Source organism: Alexandromys fortis, unplaced genomic scaffold, assembly GCF_014885135.2.
Source record: "Alexandromys fortis isolate MF-2015 unplaced genomic scaffold, M_Fortis_MF-2015_v1.1 scaffold_57, whole genome shotgun sequence".
Classification (NCBI taxonomy): Eukaryota; Metazoa; Chordata; class Mammalia; order Rodentia; family Cricetidae; genus Alexandromys; species Alexandromys fortis.
The window spans coordinates 690,559-705,115 of NW_026067941.1; the positions used below are offsets into that span (position 1 = coordinate 690,559).

Below are 14,557 nucleotides of genomic sequence, written 5' to 3' on the forward strand. Positions count from 1 at the left end.
ACAGTGTCTGGAGACCTAACGTACAGGAGAGTCTTATGGCGTGCCAGGCCCCCAGGACTGAGAATGAGCATTTTCTGAAAATCTGGAGTCTGGCTGCTGGGCCTGCATGTACTATGTGCAGGTTTTCCTTGTCTACAGAGGTGCTATCCCAGCCCACTTCACAGCGATGGCAATGGCCTTCACATAAGTTTTCCAGTTGCTATGGGTCACATGTGGCTACGGAATAGTTGAAATGTGGCCAGTGTGTCTGAGGAGCTAAAGTCTGCCCACTTATCTAGTGAATTTAGATTTGAGTCATTACATGTAGCTGAAGACCTGTTGGATAGTACAGCCTTAGGGGAACTTGGGGAGAGACCAATGCATTCCTACTGGGAAAGAAAGAAAGAAAATCAAAGCAAAAGGCTGGGGGCTATTAATTGGGCAGGGCATGGGAAGGAAAGTGGCATAGAAAGGCGATACAGTAGAGAGACAAGATATTCCCTTTGGAGTCTGGTACCTTATCTAGACTCAGAGCATTAACAGCCACACAGAAGGTGACCATAGCCTGTCCACAGATAAGCTAACATTGTCGTATCTCAAAGGCTGCTGAGTACTTCTGAGGAATACTTCTGCACTGGCAGGGAATACTTTTTTGAGTATAACCGGCATCTTTCATGTCATGACTGAAGCCTGCTTATTCTTTCCTTATGTGAAAGAAAATGCTGCCCAGTGGTGGTGGCGCATGCCCTTAATCCCAGCACTTGGGAGGCCGAGGAAGGCGGGTCACTAGTTCCAGGCCAGCCTGGTCTACAATGTGAGTTGCAGGTCAGGCAGGGCTACTCAGAGAAACTCTGCCTCAAAAAAGCAAATGAAGATGTGAGGGAGGGAGGGGAGAGGGAGGAAGGAGGAGGGAAGGAGGAAAGGGGAAGGGAAGGGGAGGGAAAGAGGGATGGGGGAAGGAAGGAGGGAGGGAGGGAAGAAGAAGAAGATGCTGTCAAAGTGTTGCTGGTTTGAACTGCACACATTCAAGGATTGAAACTTGTGCTGAGAGTATAGTCAATGCCAGCGACAAACTAGCCCGTCTAGACAGATCTTGGTGAACTTAAATACATAGTTGCTAGAAAATACTGATAACTGAAACCTCCAGGTGTTTGGGCAGCTGCTGGTATGCAGGGAAGAGAAACAGGAAAGAGAAAGACTATTGTGGGGAGCCAGTGGCAAGAAGAACAGAAGGAAGTGGGGGAGGGAAAGTGTAGGAGCATCCGGGGAGCACAAGAAGAAAACAAGGAGAGGAGAGAGACCCAGAGCGAGACCATGAGACCATGCCAGGAAATTGTCAGTGGGAGTTGCTGGCAGGCGGCGGCAACCCTAGAATTATGCCAGTGGGTGGCTACATGGTGAAAGCAAAACAAAAATCAAAATTATCTACCTTGCCGTTTGCAGAGCTGTGGGATTCTCCTTGGCACCATAGTCTTTTGCAGCTGGGCAGGCAAATGTGCACCCCCCCCTAGTCTAAAACAAACTATTTGGAAAGCTAAGTACATCTATCTGCCAGACACTATTGAGTCCTGGAGTCTGACCCAGAGACCACGGGGGCAAAGGTCAGGAAGACAGGATGGAGTGGTCTGGCCAGAGAGCTGGATGTGGTGGCTTCCATGGTGTTTTCTGTAGCTGTACCAGGGCTGGGCATTGGAATAACAGCTGAGAAGAGAAATGGGTACCCTTCAAATGGATGTCCACATAGAATAGGAGTCCTGTGTTTTCTAACCAAGCCAATTCACAGGGTAGGAATGGCTGACGCTTGTCTGGCCTTGTGGATTTAGAAACACACCTGCTCTGCAGTGGTGGTGAATGTCCTTAATCCCAGCACTTGGGAGGCAGAGGCAGGCAGATCTCTAAGTTCCAGGCCAGCCTGGTCTACAAGGTGAGTTGCAGGTCAGGCAGGGCTACTCAGAGAAACCCTGCCTCAAAAAACCAAAAGAGGGAGGGAGGGAGAGAGGGAGGAAGGGAAGAAGGAGGGAGGGAGGGAAGAAGGAGGGAAAGAGAGAGGAGGGAGGGAGGGAAGAAGAAGGGAGGGAAAGAGAGGGGAGGGAGGGAGGGAGCAAATGTTATGGCTCAAATGAGATGCTTTCTACAGGTTCATGTATTTAAATGTTGGGTCTCCAAAGCTGGTAGTGACACTATTTTGGGGGTCATGGACCTTTAAGAGGTGGAGCATTGCTGGAAGATGGCCACAAAGCCACTATTTCCTTCCTCACCATATGGACTCTACCTCCTCAAACCGTGAGCCACAAGAAATCTTTCCTACTTTAATTCACTTGCATTAGGTGTTTGGTCACAGTGATGAGAAACCTAATACCATCTTACTTTGTCCAGCAGATAATCCAGAGCCTATAGCAGGGGTCAGGACCTGCTTGCTGGGATGCACTGAGTCAGTTGTCCCCAAAGACTTTCACTTCCTGTTTTTCAAATGGTAACACCCATTCAAGCTGCTTAGTTCACTGTTAACCTGTAGATCCCCATCAGGTCTGGGAGTGGCCCAAGAACTTCATTTCTATAGTCTTGTATGCTGTTCTTGCTGCTGGTCCATCAAGAGTCTGAGGTCTGTTTCTACTTCTAGTCCTGGCCTAAATGAGGTCAGGTCATGGCCTAACTGATCTCTGATACAGAACTACATAATTCAGGAGCAGAAGGGCAGGGTATCAGGGAAACAGATGTGTGGTGAGCTGGTCTGTAGGCATGCAGGTAATGGGTGTGACTAGCCACCTGCAGGTCAGTGTTTTACCTATAGGAAGCATAGTTGATCCTTCTGTAGCCTACCTGGTACACAGAGGCCTCCAGGATTCATACCTAAGGCTTGGGCTGGGATAGGGGTACTCTGACCTCTGCTGGCCACCTTAGGCCTCTCTTACCTCCTGAGCAGCAACTTGGGATGGTTCTTGCTCTCCAGGTTCTTATCAATGAGGTCAGCCAAGAGCTGCTTCAGCACATCGGTGGCATACTCTAGCTTGCTCTGAAGGACCGTCATGATGAGAGAGGCCACGTTCCCTCGGTCACGCATGGAGAAGCTGCGCTGAGACTCAAGAGTGCGGATGAAAGATAAGAGGAACACCTTGTTGTTGATGAGCTGGGCGAAGAGCTTCAGGCCTTTCTCCACACGCTCCTGCCGGTAGCCTGGGACCTGTGGGGAGATTTGGGGTCTTCACATAAGCTTTGGGGTACCCCATTTACTGCTTCACAACACTCCTGTTCCCCTTAGTCTAGACACAGTTGATCTGGCTAACATGACCAAGTCCTTCTCAGGTGTCAGGCATGGGGCTTAGTATCTTTTTAACCTCCATCACAGCACACAAAGCAGGGAGGTAGACCCAGCCACTAATACTAGGAGAATTAACCACAGTTCCCAAGAAGTAGCAATGAGATTTGAACCCACTTGAGGAGACTCTACAACCTTAGCACTTCCCTGATGGTGATGCAGAGTCAATGAAGGGCCTGTGCTCCTGACCACCTCCTAACTCTCTGGAGCCCTGAAAGGCCAGAACTGCTGTGCTTTGTGTTCTGTCTGAGGGATTACCAGGCTGGGCTCCCTGTTAAGCTAACACCCACCCCTTCCTTCTCCATTCCCAGAGGTCCTGTGATCAAACAATCAAGATGACTGAATTTTCCCAGGACCCTGACACCACTACACTCTGTGTGTCAGTTAGGGCTTTAGTTGCTGTGAAGAGACACCATGACCATGGCAACCATTATAAAGGAAAACATTTAATTGGGTACCTTACAGTTTCAGAGATTTAGCCCATTATCATCATGGCAGGGTATGGCAGCATGCAGACAGACATACTGCTGGAGAAGGAGCTGAGATTGGAGAGGGAGCCATATCTTAATCTCGCAGGTAATAGGAAGTGGTCTGAGTGTCACACTAAGAGAAGCTTGAGCAAAGGAGACCTCAAAGCCCACCCACACAGTGACACACTTCCTCCAACAAGACTACACCTACAAAATCACACCTCCTAATAGTGCCCCTCCCTATAAGCTTTTGGGGGCCAATTCCATTCAAACTACCACACTCTGTAAGCTTGTGCAAGTTTGTTTATCTCTTAGGGACCTCAACTGACCTATTTTAGGAAAAGGAGAGACAGGCCTTGAAGGGAGCACCCTTGTGTTCTCTACCCAGGAGAAGAAAGGTGACTCTACCTTCTTTCCTGCAGGATAGGGGGGTTGGGAAATACCCAGGAGGGTACAATCATCTTAAGAGAGATTTGTTGGCTGCCTAGCTAAGCATGAAGGGCAGTTCCTAAGATGTCCAGGAAGGGGCACAGTAGCCCTGTTCAGAAGAACTTCAGGCTGGTGTCTCCAAGATGCCCAGCAGCAAAGGAAGGGATGGATGCTCCATAGCCCCAAGATGGAAATGTTCTACTCCTCACCATAGCAAAGTGGCCAGCGCTGTGAACACACTGAATGAAGAGGACAGACACTAGAGTGGGATAGATGGACATTAGAGTGGGCTAGATGGGCGCTAGAGTGGGCTAGACAGGTGCTAGAGTGGGCTAGATGGGCGCTAGAGTGGGCTAGACAGGTGCTAGAGTGGGCTAGATGGGCGCTAGAGTGGGCTAGATGGGTGCTAGAGTGGGCTAGACGGGCGCTAGAGTGGGCTAGACAGATGCTAGAGTGGGCTAGACAGGTGCTAGAGTGGGCAAGCACCTGGGGTTCATGGCAGGACAGTTTTGGCTAGCCTCTTGCAGCCATGGTCAGCAGCCTGGGTTCTGGAATCAGAGGGCATTGGAACTGTGTGTGGAAGTGAACTCCAACCCCTCCAGAGTCTACTGCCTCATCTATAAAATGGGAATATGAGGGCCTGTGCCATAATGTTTTACGAACACTAAATGAGATAATGTGTGTGGAGTACTTGGCACGCAGCCTGTGCGTAGAATCAGCAGTGGTTTTGCTATCTGTCTCTGCATGTCCTGGACTGCTGTTTTCTGGTCTCTGTTTGCCAGGAGTTTCTAGATGTCTAACATGCATCCCTCTCTGTCCTGGAGCTGGAGGTGGACATTTTCTCCCCGTCTGATAGAGAGTGGAGATGGAAGTGAAGCATCTTGGGAAAGGGTATCCAGAACCACCACTCTCATACTCTGCCGCCCCTCCCCACCCCTGGCCAAAGTCACTCTGAAACCAAATACTCTTTATTACCCAGATGGTTCTGCACTTTAGTTGAATTCTGTGCCTATAAAACTGGATAGTAAATTTTAATTGTAACCCAATAGGTTAGAATTTAGGAGCCAGTGATGGGTCAAAACTGGGAATGAGTGGCTGGTAGTTCTTTGTGTTTTTAAAGTACTGGTATGTGACTAGGGCCATGAAAGTCTCTTCCTCGAGTACTCCCACTGCCCCGTGTGACCTAGTGACCTAGCAAAGCAAGAAAACAGGCTCCCTTTATATCTTCTGCTGTGACCATGTGTCCATGAGGATGAAATGGCAGGGAAACACGGCTTTTATAAATGGGGAATCTCCACACCCAGAACAGCAAGGAAGAGCGTTCCATAGCAAGGACAAGTTGGAAACAAACAAATATTAGCCCAATAAGACCACATAAGGCCCCCAAACCCCATAGTGTTAGCATGGTAGAGCTGATTTCTGGGTCCAATTTTGACATGGGCTTCGAAAACTCCATTCAAAAGTTATATGCTCATGCAGATGGGATTTTGAACTAGTGAAATGAAGAAAATAACTATATACCCAGCCTGGTTGAAGTCTTAGGTTATTTCTTCTGATGTCCATAGACAGGCTATTACCACCCTTGCTAGGATTGCTGTGTCCTCTCTAGTACAGACAAACAGACAGACGTTCTTTCACTCAGATGTTTCCGGCACTGATACTCTATGCCAGGGTCCCCACCTCAGATCATGACAGCGACGCACGTAGTCTCTACACCAGCAATGCACATACAGAGACAGTGACCTATCTGCTTATCCTCCTCCTGCCCTAACTTCTTCTCTGGGCTAGAAACTCATGAGCTCTTTTATGTCCTGAGAAGTCTGGAATCTGGGTGCAAATTAAAGTGAGGCCGAGGAAAGATGAAAGACAAGGAAAATAGTAGAAGGGAGAGGAGCAAAGATGAAGAGTCCAAAGAAGGCAATGGATGAGGTGGGTGTCCTGAGATTCCTAGTATCTTTGTGCATAAACATATGGCACAAGTATAAACACACACACACACACACACACACACACACACGCTCACGCATATATTGACAGAGACTAGAGGCTCACGGTCAGAGAGAAGGTGGGGCCATTGCCTATAGTTTCTGACAGTGCTTAGTAGTGTCTATAGGTCGGAGGGGCAAGGAGATTATCTCTAAGACAGGAACACTCATTTTCTCATTACGAAATTACATATGCAAACACACATGCACGTGTGCGTGTGAACGCATGCACACGTGCATGCATACATGTTCTGCATCGTCCAATAAACAACTATGGAGAAATACGGTGCTGTAAGCATGACTGAATGAACAGCATGTGTTGCCATGGTGCACAGCCTGCTGCAACTAAAGAGATCCCATGTGGACACTTCCTCCAACGTCAGTATCTACAACACCGAGCACAGGGTCTGTTTTCACTGTGTGGACAATTGTGTGCACACATGGACTTGCATCTTACTTTATGTTGTTGCTTCATCTGTAGATTCTGCTTCCTCCTGATAGGCAAGCAGAGCCAAAGGACATCCAGAGTTACGGCACACAGGCTCACAGCCAGAAGACACATGGAGTCTGGCAGCCTTGACTCTGCTTCTGGCTCAGCCCCCAGCAACTGTGTGCACTAGTCACTCCCTGGGCTTCTCTGCCCTCTTACTTTGCACACCTTTAAAATAGGTTTAATCTTCTTGTCCTGGGAATGTAGATGGCTGAATGCATAAAAACTACATGAAACTGAGTAAGGATTTTAAAGGCTCACAAGGTCTGATGGTCATCCCTCAGGATTCCTATTTTCCCCTGTTTTCCTCACCCATTCATCATTCTTCACTTTCGCTGCTATTTATCTTGATAAGCCGTTCTAAAGCCCTTTCAGAATAAAGTGTAATATAACTATATGCATAAGTGAGATAGCATGCTAGACAGTAGAGGGGATAATGTTTTCAAAAGATAGCAGTACAACAGTAGGATTTTTATCATTCCCACTTCCTCCTCCCTTCCTCATGTATCGCTTGTCTTTCCCAATGGAAGCGTCAAACGGTAAAATCCCTTATACACATATTGAGTACCAATTAATTAGCAAAACCGTTTATACCGTGGTTTACTAAACCTGAGTCCATGAACTCTCCATGCTTATCTGACGTAATATTTGGTTGTGTCTACATTGGATTGGTTTGAATGAGAATGGCTCACGTAGGCTCATACACGTAAATGCTTGGTCCCCAGTTGGTGGCACTGTTCACAAAATATGGCCCTGTTGGAGGAGGTGTGATGGTGTGGGTGGGTTTAGAGGTTTCAAAAGCCTGTGCCATTTCCAGTTAGATCTCTCTGTTTTATGATTGCTGCCTAAAGATGTAGGCTCTCAGCTAACGCTTAGCACCAAGCCTGCCTGTGTGCGGCCATGCTTCTCATCATGGACTCACTCACCTTCTGAAACTGTGAGCTCCAATAAACTCTTTCTTCTGTAAGTCACCTTGGTCAGGGTGTCTCACCACTCAATAGAAAAGTATCCAAGACATACATATATAGTTTCTCTTGGAAGAAGGCTCTCTCTATTCATTCAATCCTGTAAGGGCTCTATGAGCATCTAAGACCCCAAAGTTCCACTAAAACCTGTGCTCTGTTTTGACCCCATCTTACCAAGGAACTGGCTGGGGATCATAGGCAAGATGTGCTGTCTTCCTGACCTCAGTTTTCTCACTTCTGAATCAGGATGCTGGGCTTCCTGCCACGACACCAGCGGGGGGAGAGGGGAGCACTGATTCTTACCTCCAGGTCCCGTAGCACAGGATGGTCTTCAATCCCTGGGAACAGCACCCGCATCGTGTAGGTCCTGTAGTCCAGGAAGGGAATCCCAGCTCCGTCCAGGTCACTGGTGAGCTCATGGATATCTGTCTGCAGCTCTGCAAAAGCTGGCACAATGAGAAGCCCATGAGGGGCCTGTGGTGACAGCCCACTAGGTAACACGCTTGCCTTGCAAATATGAAGACCTGGCTTTGAGCCTTATCTCAAAAAAAAAAAAAATTCCTGGGCATGGTGGTACACACCTGTAAGCCTAGCGTTCAGGCCATGGAGTCAGGAGGATCCTGGTACTCACTAGCCAGCTAGGCTACCCCAGGTGGAGAACTCCAGGCCAGTGACAGACCCTGGTTTAAAAAACAAGGTGGGCAGAGCCTGAAGAAAAACAGCTGAGAATTTTGTGAGATGCTAGGGCCAGTGGATGAGGGCCAGCCTGAGAGTTACTTCTCTAAGAATGCTCACAACCATCACCCTGGTTCCTGGGGGTGTTATCTAGGGACCTGTGCATGCAAGAATGACGGGGCTAGATGGCATCAGCGTGGGAGAAAGCCGGTCTGGAGCCTCAAGTCTTTCAAACAGCAAAGGGATGGAAAGCTACCCTCCGACATAATGCTATAGGGATCAAAAGGTTTGCAAAGTCTGTTGGGAAGGGAAATATAAAAAGGCAGAAGGACAGAGGGGACAGGACAGAGAGATTAGCCTATGCTTAGTGCTGCACTTTGAACTGAGTTTTCTTAGCAAAGTCAAGAACAATAAAAAAAAAAAGTTTGAACATCCAATTCTAGATCATGTGATTCTCAGAAACCAAGGCTTGGGCAGAGGGCCGGCCACTCTAACTAATATCATCTGCATGGATATGAAGGCATACCTTTGACCTTCCTGCACCAATGCAATGCTATCTGGTGGGTTATAATTGTCTGTGAGGGCAGCTTAGACCTCCAGATGGATACAGTCACAAGGCCCCAGCTGGCCCCAAGGAAAATCTGGCATGCAGTACAGCCCAGAGCCAATGCTGGCATACTCCATCCTGGCACAATGCCCCCTGAGGCCATCCTCTGCTACCTAAGAGCTGCAGCTGTCAGTCCTGCTAAAGTATGGCATTCTCCTTCATGCATGCCCCCACACACATCTGCATACATGCATGTATAAACATACATGCACACACATGAACAGATTGCGTTGGCACACACTGACAAAGAACAAGTTGTGATTGTTGCCTAATCAATGTTTATTTTCATTTATATAAACTTAAGATTAGGGGAAAAGAGTAGTTGGTGGGTTCAGAAGGGACTCACAAGCTCTAAGGGCTCTAGGGACATCAAAGAGCAAGCCCATTACCTAATGGTGCATGGTGACATATAAGCATGACACAAGTACCCTGAACTGCACACGGGGTCCTGCATTGTCCCTTTTGGTGGCTATGGCAAACTGACGCGAGGTCTGTTGGTTTCCATGAGTCTCGATGCCAGGAGAGCCCTAGTAATGATGGGGGCTCAGCTGGACACTAGCAGACCACAGCCTTTTCTGGTGCTCCCTTTCCATGGCCTTGCTCCCCATTCTGTTACGTGGATGCTGGGGTTCTTGTCAAGCAGTGACGCAAGAGGCAGAAGCCCGAATGCTTCTGAACACACTCCAATGCATGCGAGCAACTGCGTGTTCCTAAAAGGGGCCAGGAGACCTCTATGGCATAAACAATCGCCACAGCCTAACAAACATGTATTGAAGGCTCATCTTAATTGCTAGCTTGAGTGGACTGAGAAGTACCTAGGAGATTAGTGAGGCTTATCTCTGGGTGTGTCTGTAAGGGCATTTTCCGAAACAGTGAGATAGTAATTATTGATGGATTGACTCATCCTTTGATGGATTCATAAAATGATGCTGTTATTGGGAAGGCATTGATTTATGGAAGGTGAGGCCTGAGATCACTGGAGTGTGGGGCTGTCCTTGGGACTATATATTGCCCGGGACCCTTTCTGTTTACCATGCTTTGCCTACTCCATGATGGATGAACCTTCTGAAACCATGAGAAGAGAAGCCCTCCTTTAAGTTGGTTCAGTTGGGTCATTCGATCATAGTATTCTAAACTGACCAACACACTTGTGAGTATCCAGAGTAAAGAACATATATCTGTATATGTGTAAGTGGGGTGCACATGTTTGAGTGTCTGCCTTTTTTAACTTATATAAGGGTGTGCAAGCATGTCAGTGAGGATGCAGAAAGGAAATGTGTGCTTGCATACGTGTGTGCTAATATATCCAAAGCTCAGGTCTGGGCTGGTGTATTCTAGTCTAGGTGTGGGTAGCTTCCTGGCTGACAGTGAAATCTCCACACAAACCCTTGCCCTGAGCCCAAGCTGCCTCATATGCCTGGAAAGTGCCTCCATGCTCAACTCCTTTGCAGTAAGATGCCTCCTTCCACCCAGTATCATAGGTGTCCCCAGTCAGAAGCCATGGTCCCATTGGGACTCCAGAGGCTTTCTGCCCGCTGAGCCTTTCTTCCCCAAGGAGCATCTAGAGGAGCTTGGCACCCCCACCCCCACTCCCTTCAGCTGCCTCCTTCTGATTGGGCTGCTTCACTGGCCTGGAGGAAAAGGAGAGAGTCAGGTTTGATGGGTCTGCAGTTTCCTTTAAGTCACCCGGCACCTCCAACATTCAAAGCCTCACGTCTGCCACACATAAAAGAGATTCTAATCACTACACCTAATTAGAGGGAAGAGTACATTGCAGAGAAAAAAAATTAAGCAGTGTAAATATAATAAAAGGCAGTAATTAACAGTCCCACAAGGCAGATGTCGGGATGACAGCTGAAGGATGCAGAGATGCATTGGAACCTTGTCCCCATCAAAAGAGGCGGAGCTTCACCAGCAGAAACCTGTATGATGCTGGAGCCTAGGTACAGGGCTGGATTAACACTGGGTACATACAACCCACTGAGAGACAGTTTAGTTCCTTCCTCCCAGAGCAGGCTTACAGAAGGATGTCCCAGGGTTCTATGAGCTAAACTGCCTTCTTGAGTTTGACACTGCTGATCTCCCTTCATAGTGGCTTGGGTACATTTTTTTCAAATATGAGCTGTGAAACACTCTTCCTTTGAAATCACAGATAAACCCCACAGAATTCCCTTCCTGCTGATAGAAGAAAACTTCTTCTAACGGGATTGCTTGCATGCATTATGTGGAGACAACCCCAAGTCCTCCCTGGAGGAGACTGGCCACTCCCAACCCTGCTACCAGAGTTCTGAATCTCGACAGTGTTCTTAGTGTATAGATGGTCTCAGCAGTATATCTGGATGGAGTGGGGAGAAAACCAGAGGTAGACTGCTAGATGGGGTTTTGGGTCTGGAACCCAGGCTATGCTCAGACTGGCAGAAAGATTCTGCAGGTCGAATACCCAGCCTGTGAGGTCGCCCAGTGCAGCCCAGCTTGCTGGCCTATGAATGGGAGGCACACACATATGCAGCCACACACACCCTGACTCACACAAGTACATACGTGTATACACACAACCTCCAGCTCTGCCTGCTATATCTAGCTAGCCGGCCCGTAAATGAAAGACACGAACACACATGTATATTTATACACATAACTACCACTCACTGCGGTTCCACCAGCTGGCTAATGTACTTACACACATGTATATAACCTTCAGCACTGTCAAATGCTGCCCAGGCTTGTTGGTGTTGTAAAGAGGCACATATGTGTATATACATACATTCATTGTCTTACATATGTTTACATGCATACGTAACCTCTAACACTACCCACTGCTGCCCAGCCTGCTTACTTGTTTGTATGTGACAGGCACACATGTGTGCACACACAGACTCCACACCAGGCACCAGCACCTGGACACGCCGTACCTTCTTTGCACTCCAGGGCCACACGGGACTCAAGGTTGTCCATCTGCATCTGTAGTCGCTTCAGCGTGAGGTCGCTTTCTCGGGACTTGCGTTTGTAGGCGATGAGGACTGCCACGATGAAGATGATGAGGAGACCACCAGCCACTGCGATGCTGATGATGGCAGGCAGGCTGAGCGGGCTGTCTGGGGCAATGTACACCATCCCAGGGGAATACTCCATGCCACCCACCCGTGCCTGTGGACACAGAGAAGAGAGGGGTGGTAGCAGGGCAGACTGGGGAAGAAGCCCCCCATACACACACCCCTTCAGAAAAATAGAAAAGAGACCATGGACAGCAGAGACCGCCCTTCCGCTAGAAAGTGTGCCCATCTCTCTCAGGAGGACACAGTCATCACAAGGGAACAGCTCGCTACTGCAGCGCAAACACAGTGAGATGACGCCAACAGCTGGCTTCCCTGAGACTCGTCCTGCCATCAGGCTGAGAACTAAGACACAGAGATGGCATCATGGACCACTGTACACCCATACGATCCTTGGCTTAAAGTCCTTCTTGGCCCTAACAGACAAAACATGACTCATTTTATTTTATTTTATTTTATTTTATTCATTTTTTGGTTTTTCGAGACAGGGTTTCTCTGTAGCTTTGGTACCTGTCCCGGAACTAGCTTTTGTAGACCAGGCTAGCCTCGAACTCTCCAGAGATCCGTCTGCCTCTGCCTCCCGAGTGCTGGGATTAAAGGCGTGCGCCACCATCGCCCGGTTTATGACTCTGTTTAATGATTTGCCCTTGTTGTACCAGCCAGGACAGAGGGAGTGACCCTAGAAGCTAGCTAGTGGGACAGGCACATGGGAACGGTCTGGGTGAGCTGGGAGGGAAGCTCACAGTGGGCAGAAGTCTCGGTAGCCTAGCTACAGCCGAGCCACTCCCACCCAGCATCCCTCAAGCCCCATCCGCACACAATGGGATCCCAGTGGCCTCACCATCACTTTGTGCCTGCCGATGAGGTTGGGAGACTCGCAGAGCAGCTGCACATCGGACACCGTCACGGTGCACGGCTTCTCCCCTACTAGCACGGTGTAGTTCAGCTTCACATTGCCTCCCGCCACGGGTGGGATCAGGTTCTTGCCCTAAGCAGACAGGAAAGCCCCCATTTCCAACCTGAGTCAGGACCTCAGCTGCTGGTGACTTCCATGACTTTCTAACCATTATGCCATCTTATGGAGGAACTGGGAAAGAGGCTGTCATCAGTAAGAAGTCCTAAGAATTGGTACATGTGTTAGATGTGCTGTGTTAGGAATTTGGTCCCCTATACTGTAAGAGATAGTGGGACTTTTAAGATGTGGGACTTAATAGAAGACCATGACTTCCCCACATCTTGAAGGACCCTCCTGGTTCCCTTGTTACATGTATGTGCTCCTGATAGAAGGTCTTCATGAGAACCGAGACTATTACTGGTCTTCCATTTTCCAGAACAATGAGCGAGTTGGCTGTTTTTTCCTTTATAAGTACCCAGCATCAAGTGTTTTGTGACAACAACAGACAATAAATTATATATTAAATATCCAGTCTTTCTCCCAGTAAGAAATCAGTAATTGATCATTAAAGTGCCATGAAAACGTATTTGGAATACCTTTAGGATGATGGGGGTGCCAGGCTTGAGCTCCAGAATTCCTGAGGGACTGAAAGCCTCAAACACAGGGTTAGGATAGTAGGTGAAGTTGGTCTTGTTGAGAATTAGCAGAGACTGGACATTGTCTAGGATGAAACCAAATTCTTCAGGCCTCTCAGTGAGATCTGACTGGTGGTCAGGACCCAGGGCAAGGGCTGGAGCCTGGCAGGTCATCTCAGTAGCATTGAGGACCTCACAGATCTGTAGGAGTCAGAGGGGATGATGAGAAATACCTCCTGGGTGCCATTGGTACTACATGGGGTTTTATAAGCTACTGGGGAGGAGAGCACCAGGTCACACTGTGGGCTGCTCACAGATCCCACTCTGAAGCTGTCTCCTATCTCTGACGTTGGCCAGAGTGAATATGGCAGTGACTAGGTATTTTCTAAACTGGGTAAAAAATGATAGGGTGAGAACAAAACCCAGTGAACTGTGGAAGTGATTGGTCTTTCAGGCCTACAGCCCCAAAATCTAAAAATATGGTCATGCCAACTCCCTTATCCCGCCAACCCAGGATGTGGAGATGTCCCATGCCTCCATGAGTCATTGTATGTAGGCAAGGCCCTGCCAAGGGACTCACATTGATGTGTTCTTTCCCTCCATGCTTGGCACGGATCTGGGGGTTCTGTATGAGGTCCAGGTGAGTTCCCCAGACAGCGATAGGTGTGTTTCCACTGCCCAGAAAGAAAGAAAAGAGAGTGTGAACCACAGCCATAGGAGATGCAATGGCCATGACAAAATGGTCATCAGAGTGAGCTATGACAATAAGGATGAGGAAGCGAGTTGTGTCCTTGGAGACAAGAATAAAAAAGTCCCTCAGAAGCCCAGAGAGAAGATAGTGGGGACCAGATACCCATATTGTTCCTTGATGAGTTGTTTATAACACTCCCAGGTTACAGCAGGGGCCTTAGTTCACCTAGGCTCCCAGCCTGGAGCCTGCTGTTTCAGCCCTGGAGCCTCCTCTCCTGGTCCTCACCACTTTTAGTCTTGTTCTACAATAATGGTCCCCAGCAGAACCTCCAGTGTCTAAGCACATCTGTTTTCCATGGCAACTGTGCTTG

At 48.4% G+C, this 14,557-nt stretch overlaps 1 protein-coding gene across 3 annotated transcripts in view; it reads right to left on the reverse strand.

Annotated features, from left to right (window-relative positions):
• Positions 1-14,557, reverse strand: part of Plxna4 (plexin A4) — a 450,745-nt gene that overhangs the window by 38,065 nt on the left and 398,123 nt on the right. For 2 of the 3 annotated variants that reach the window (XM_050147953.1, XM_050147954.1), the window contains 6 exons: positions 14,077-14,170; positions 13,458-13,697; positions 12,808-12,954; positions 11,826-12,060; positions 7,938-8,080; positions 2,892-3,160 (listed from right to left, as the gene is read on the reverse strand). In XM_050147953.1, coding sequence (XP_050003910.1) covers positions 2,892-3,160; positions 7,938-8,080; positions 11,826-12,060; positions 12,808-12,954; positions 13,458-13,697; positions 14,077-14,170 — 1,128 coding nt within the window. Of the gene's footprint in view, positions 1-2,891; positions 3,161-7,937; positions 8,081-11,825; positions 12,061-12,459; positions 12,596-12,807; positions 12,955-13,457; positions 13,698-14,076; positions 14,171-14,557 lie in introns of those variants that run through there. The other variant, XM_050147955.1, reaches the window with a different exon arrangement.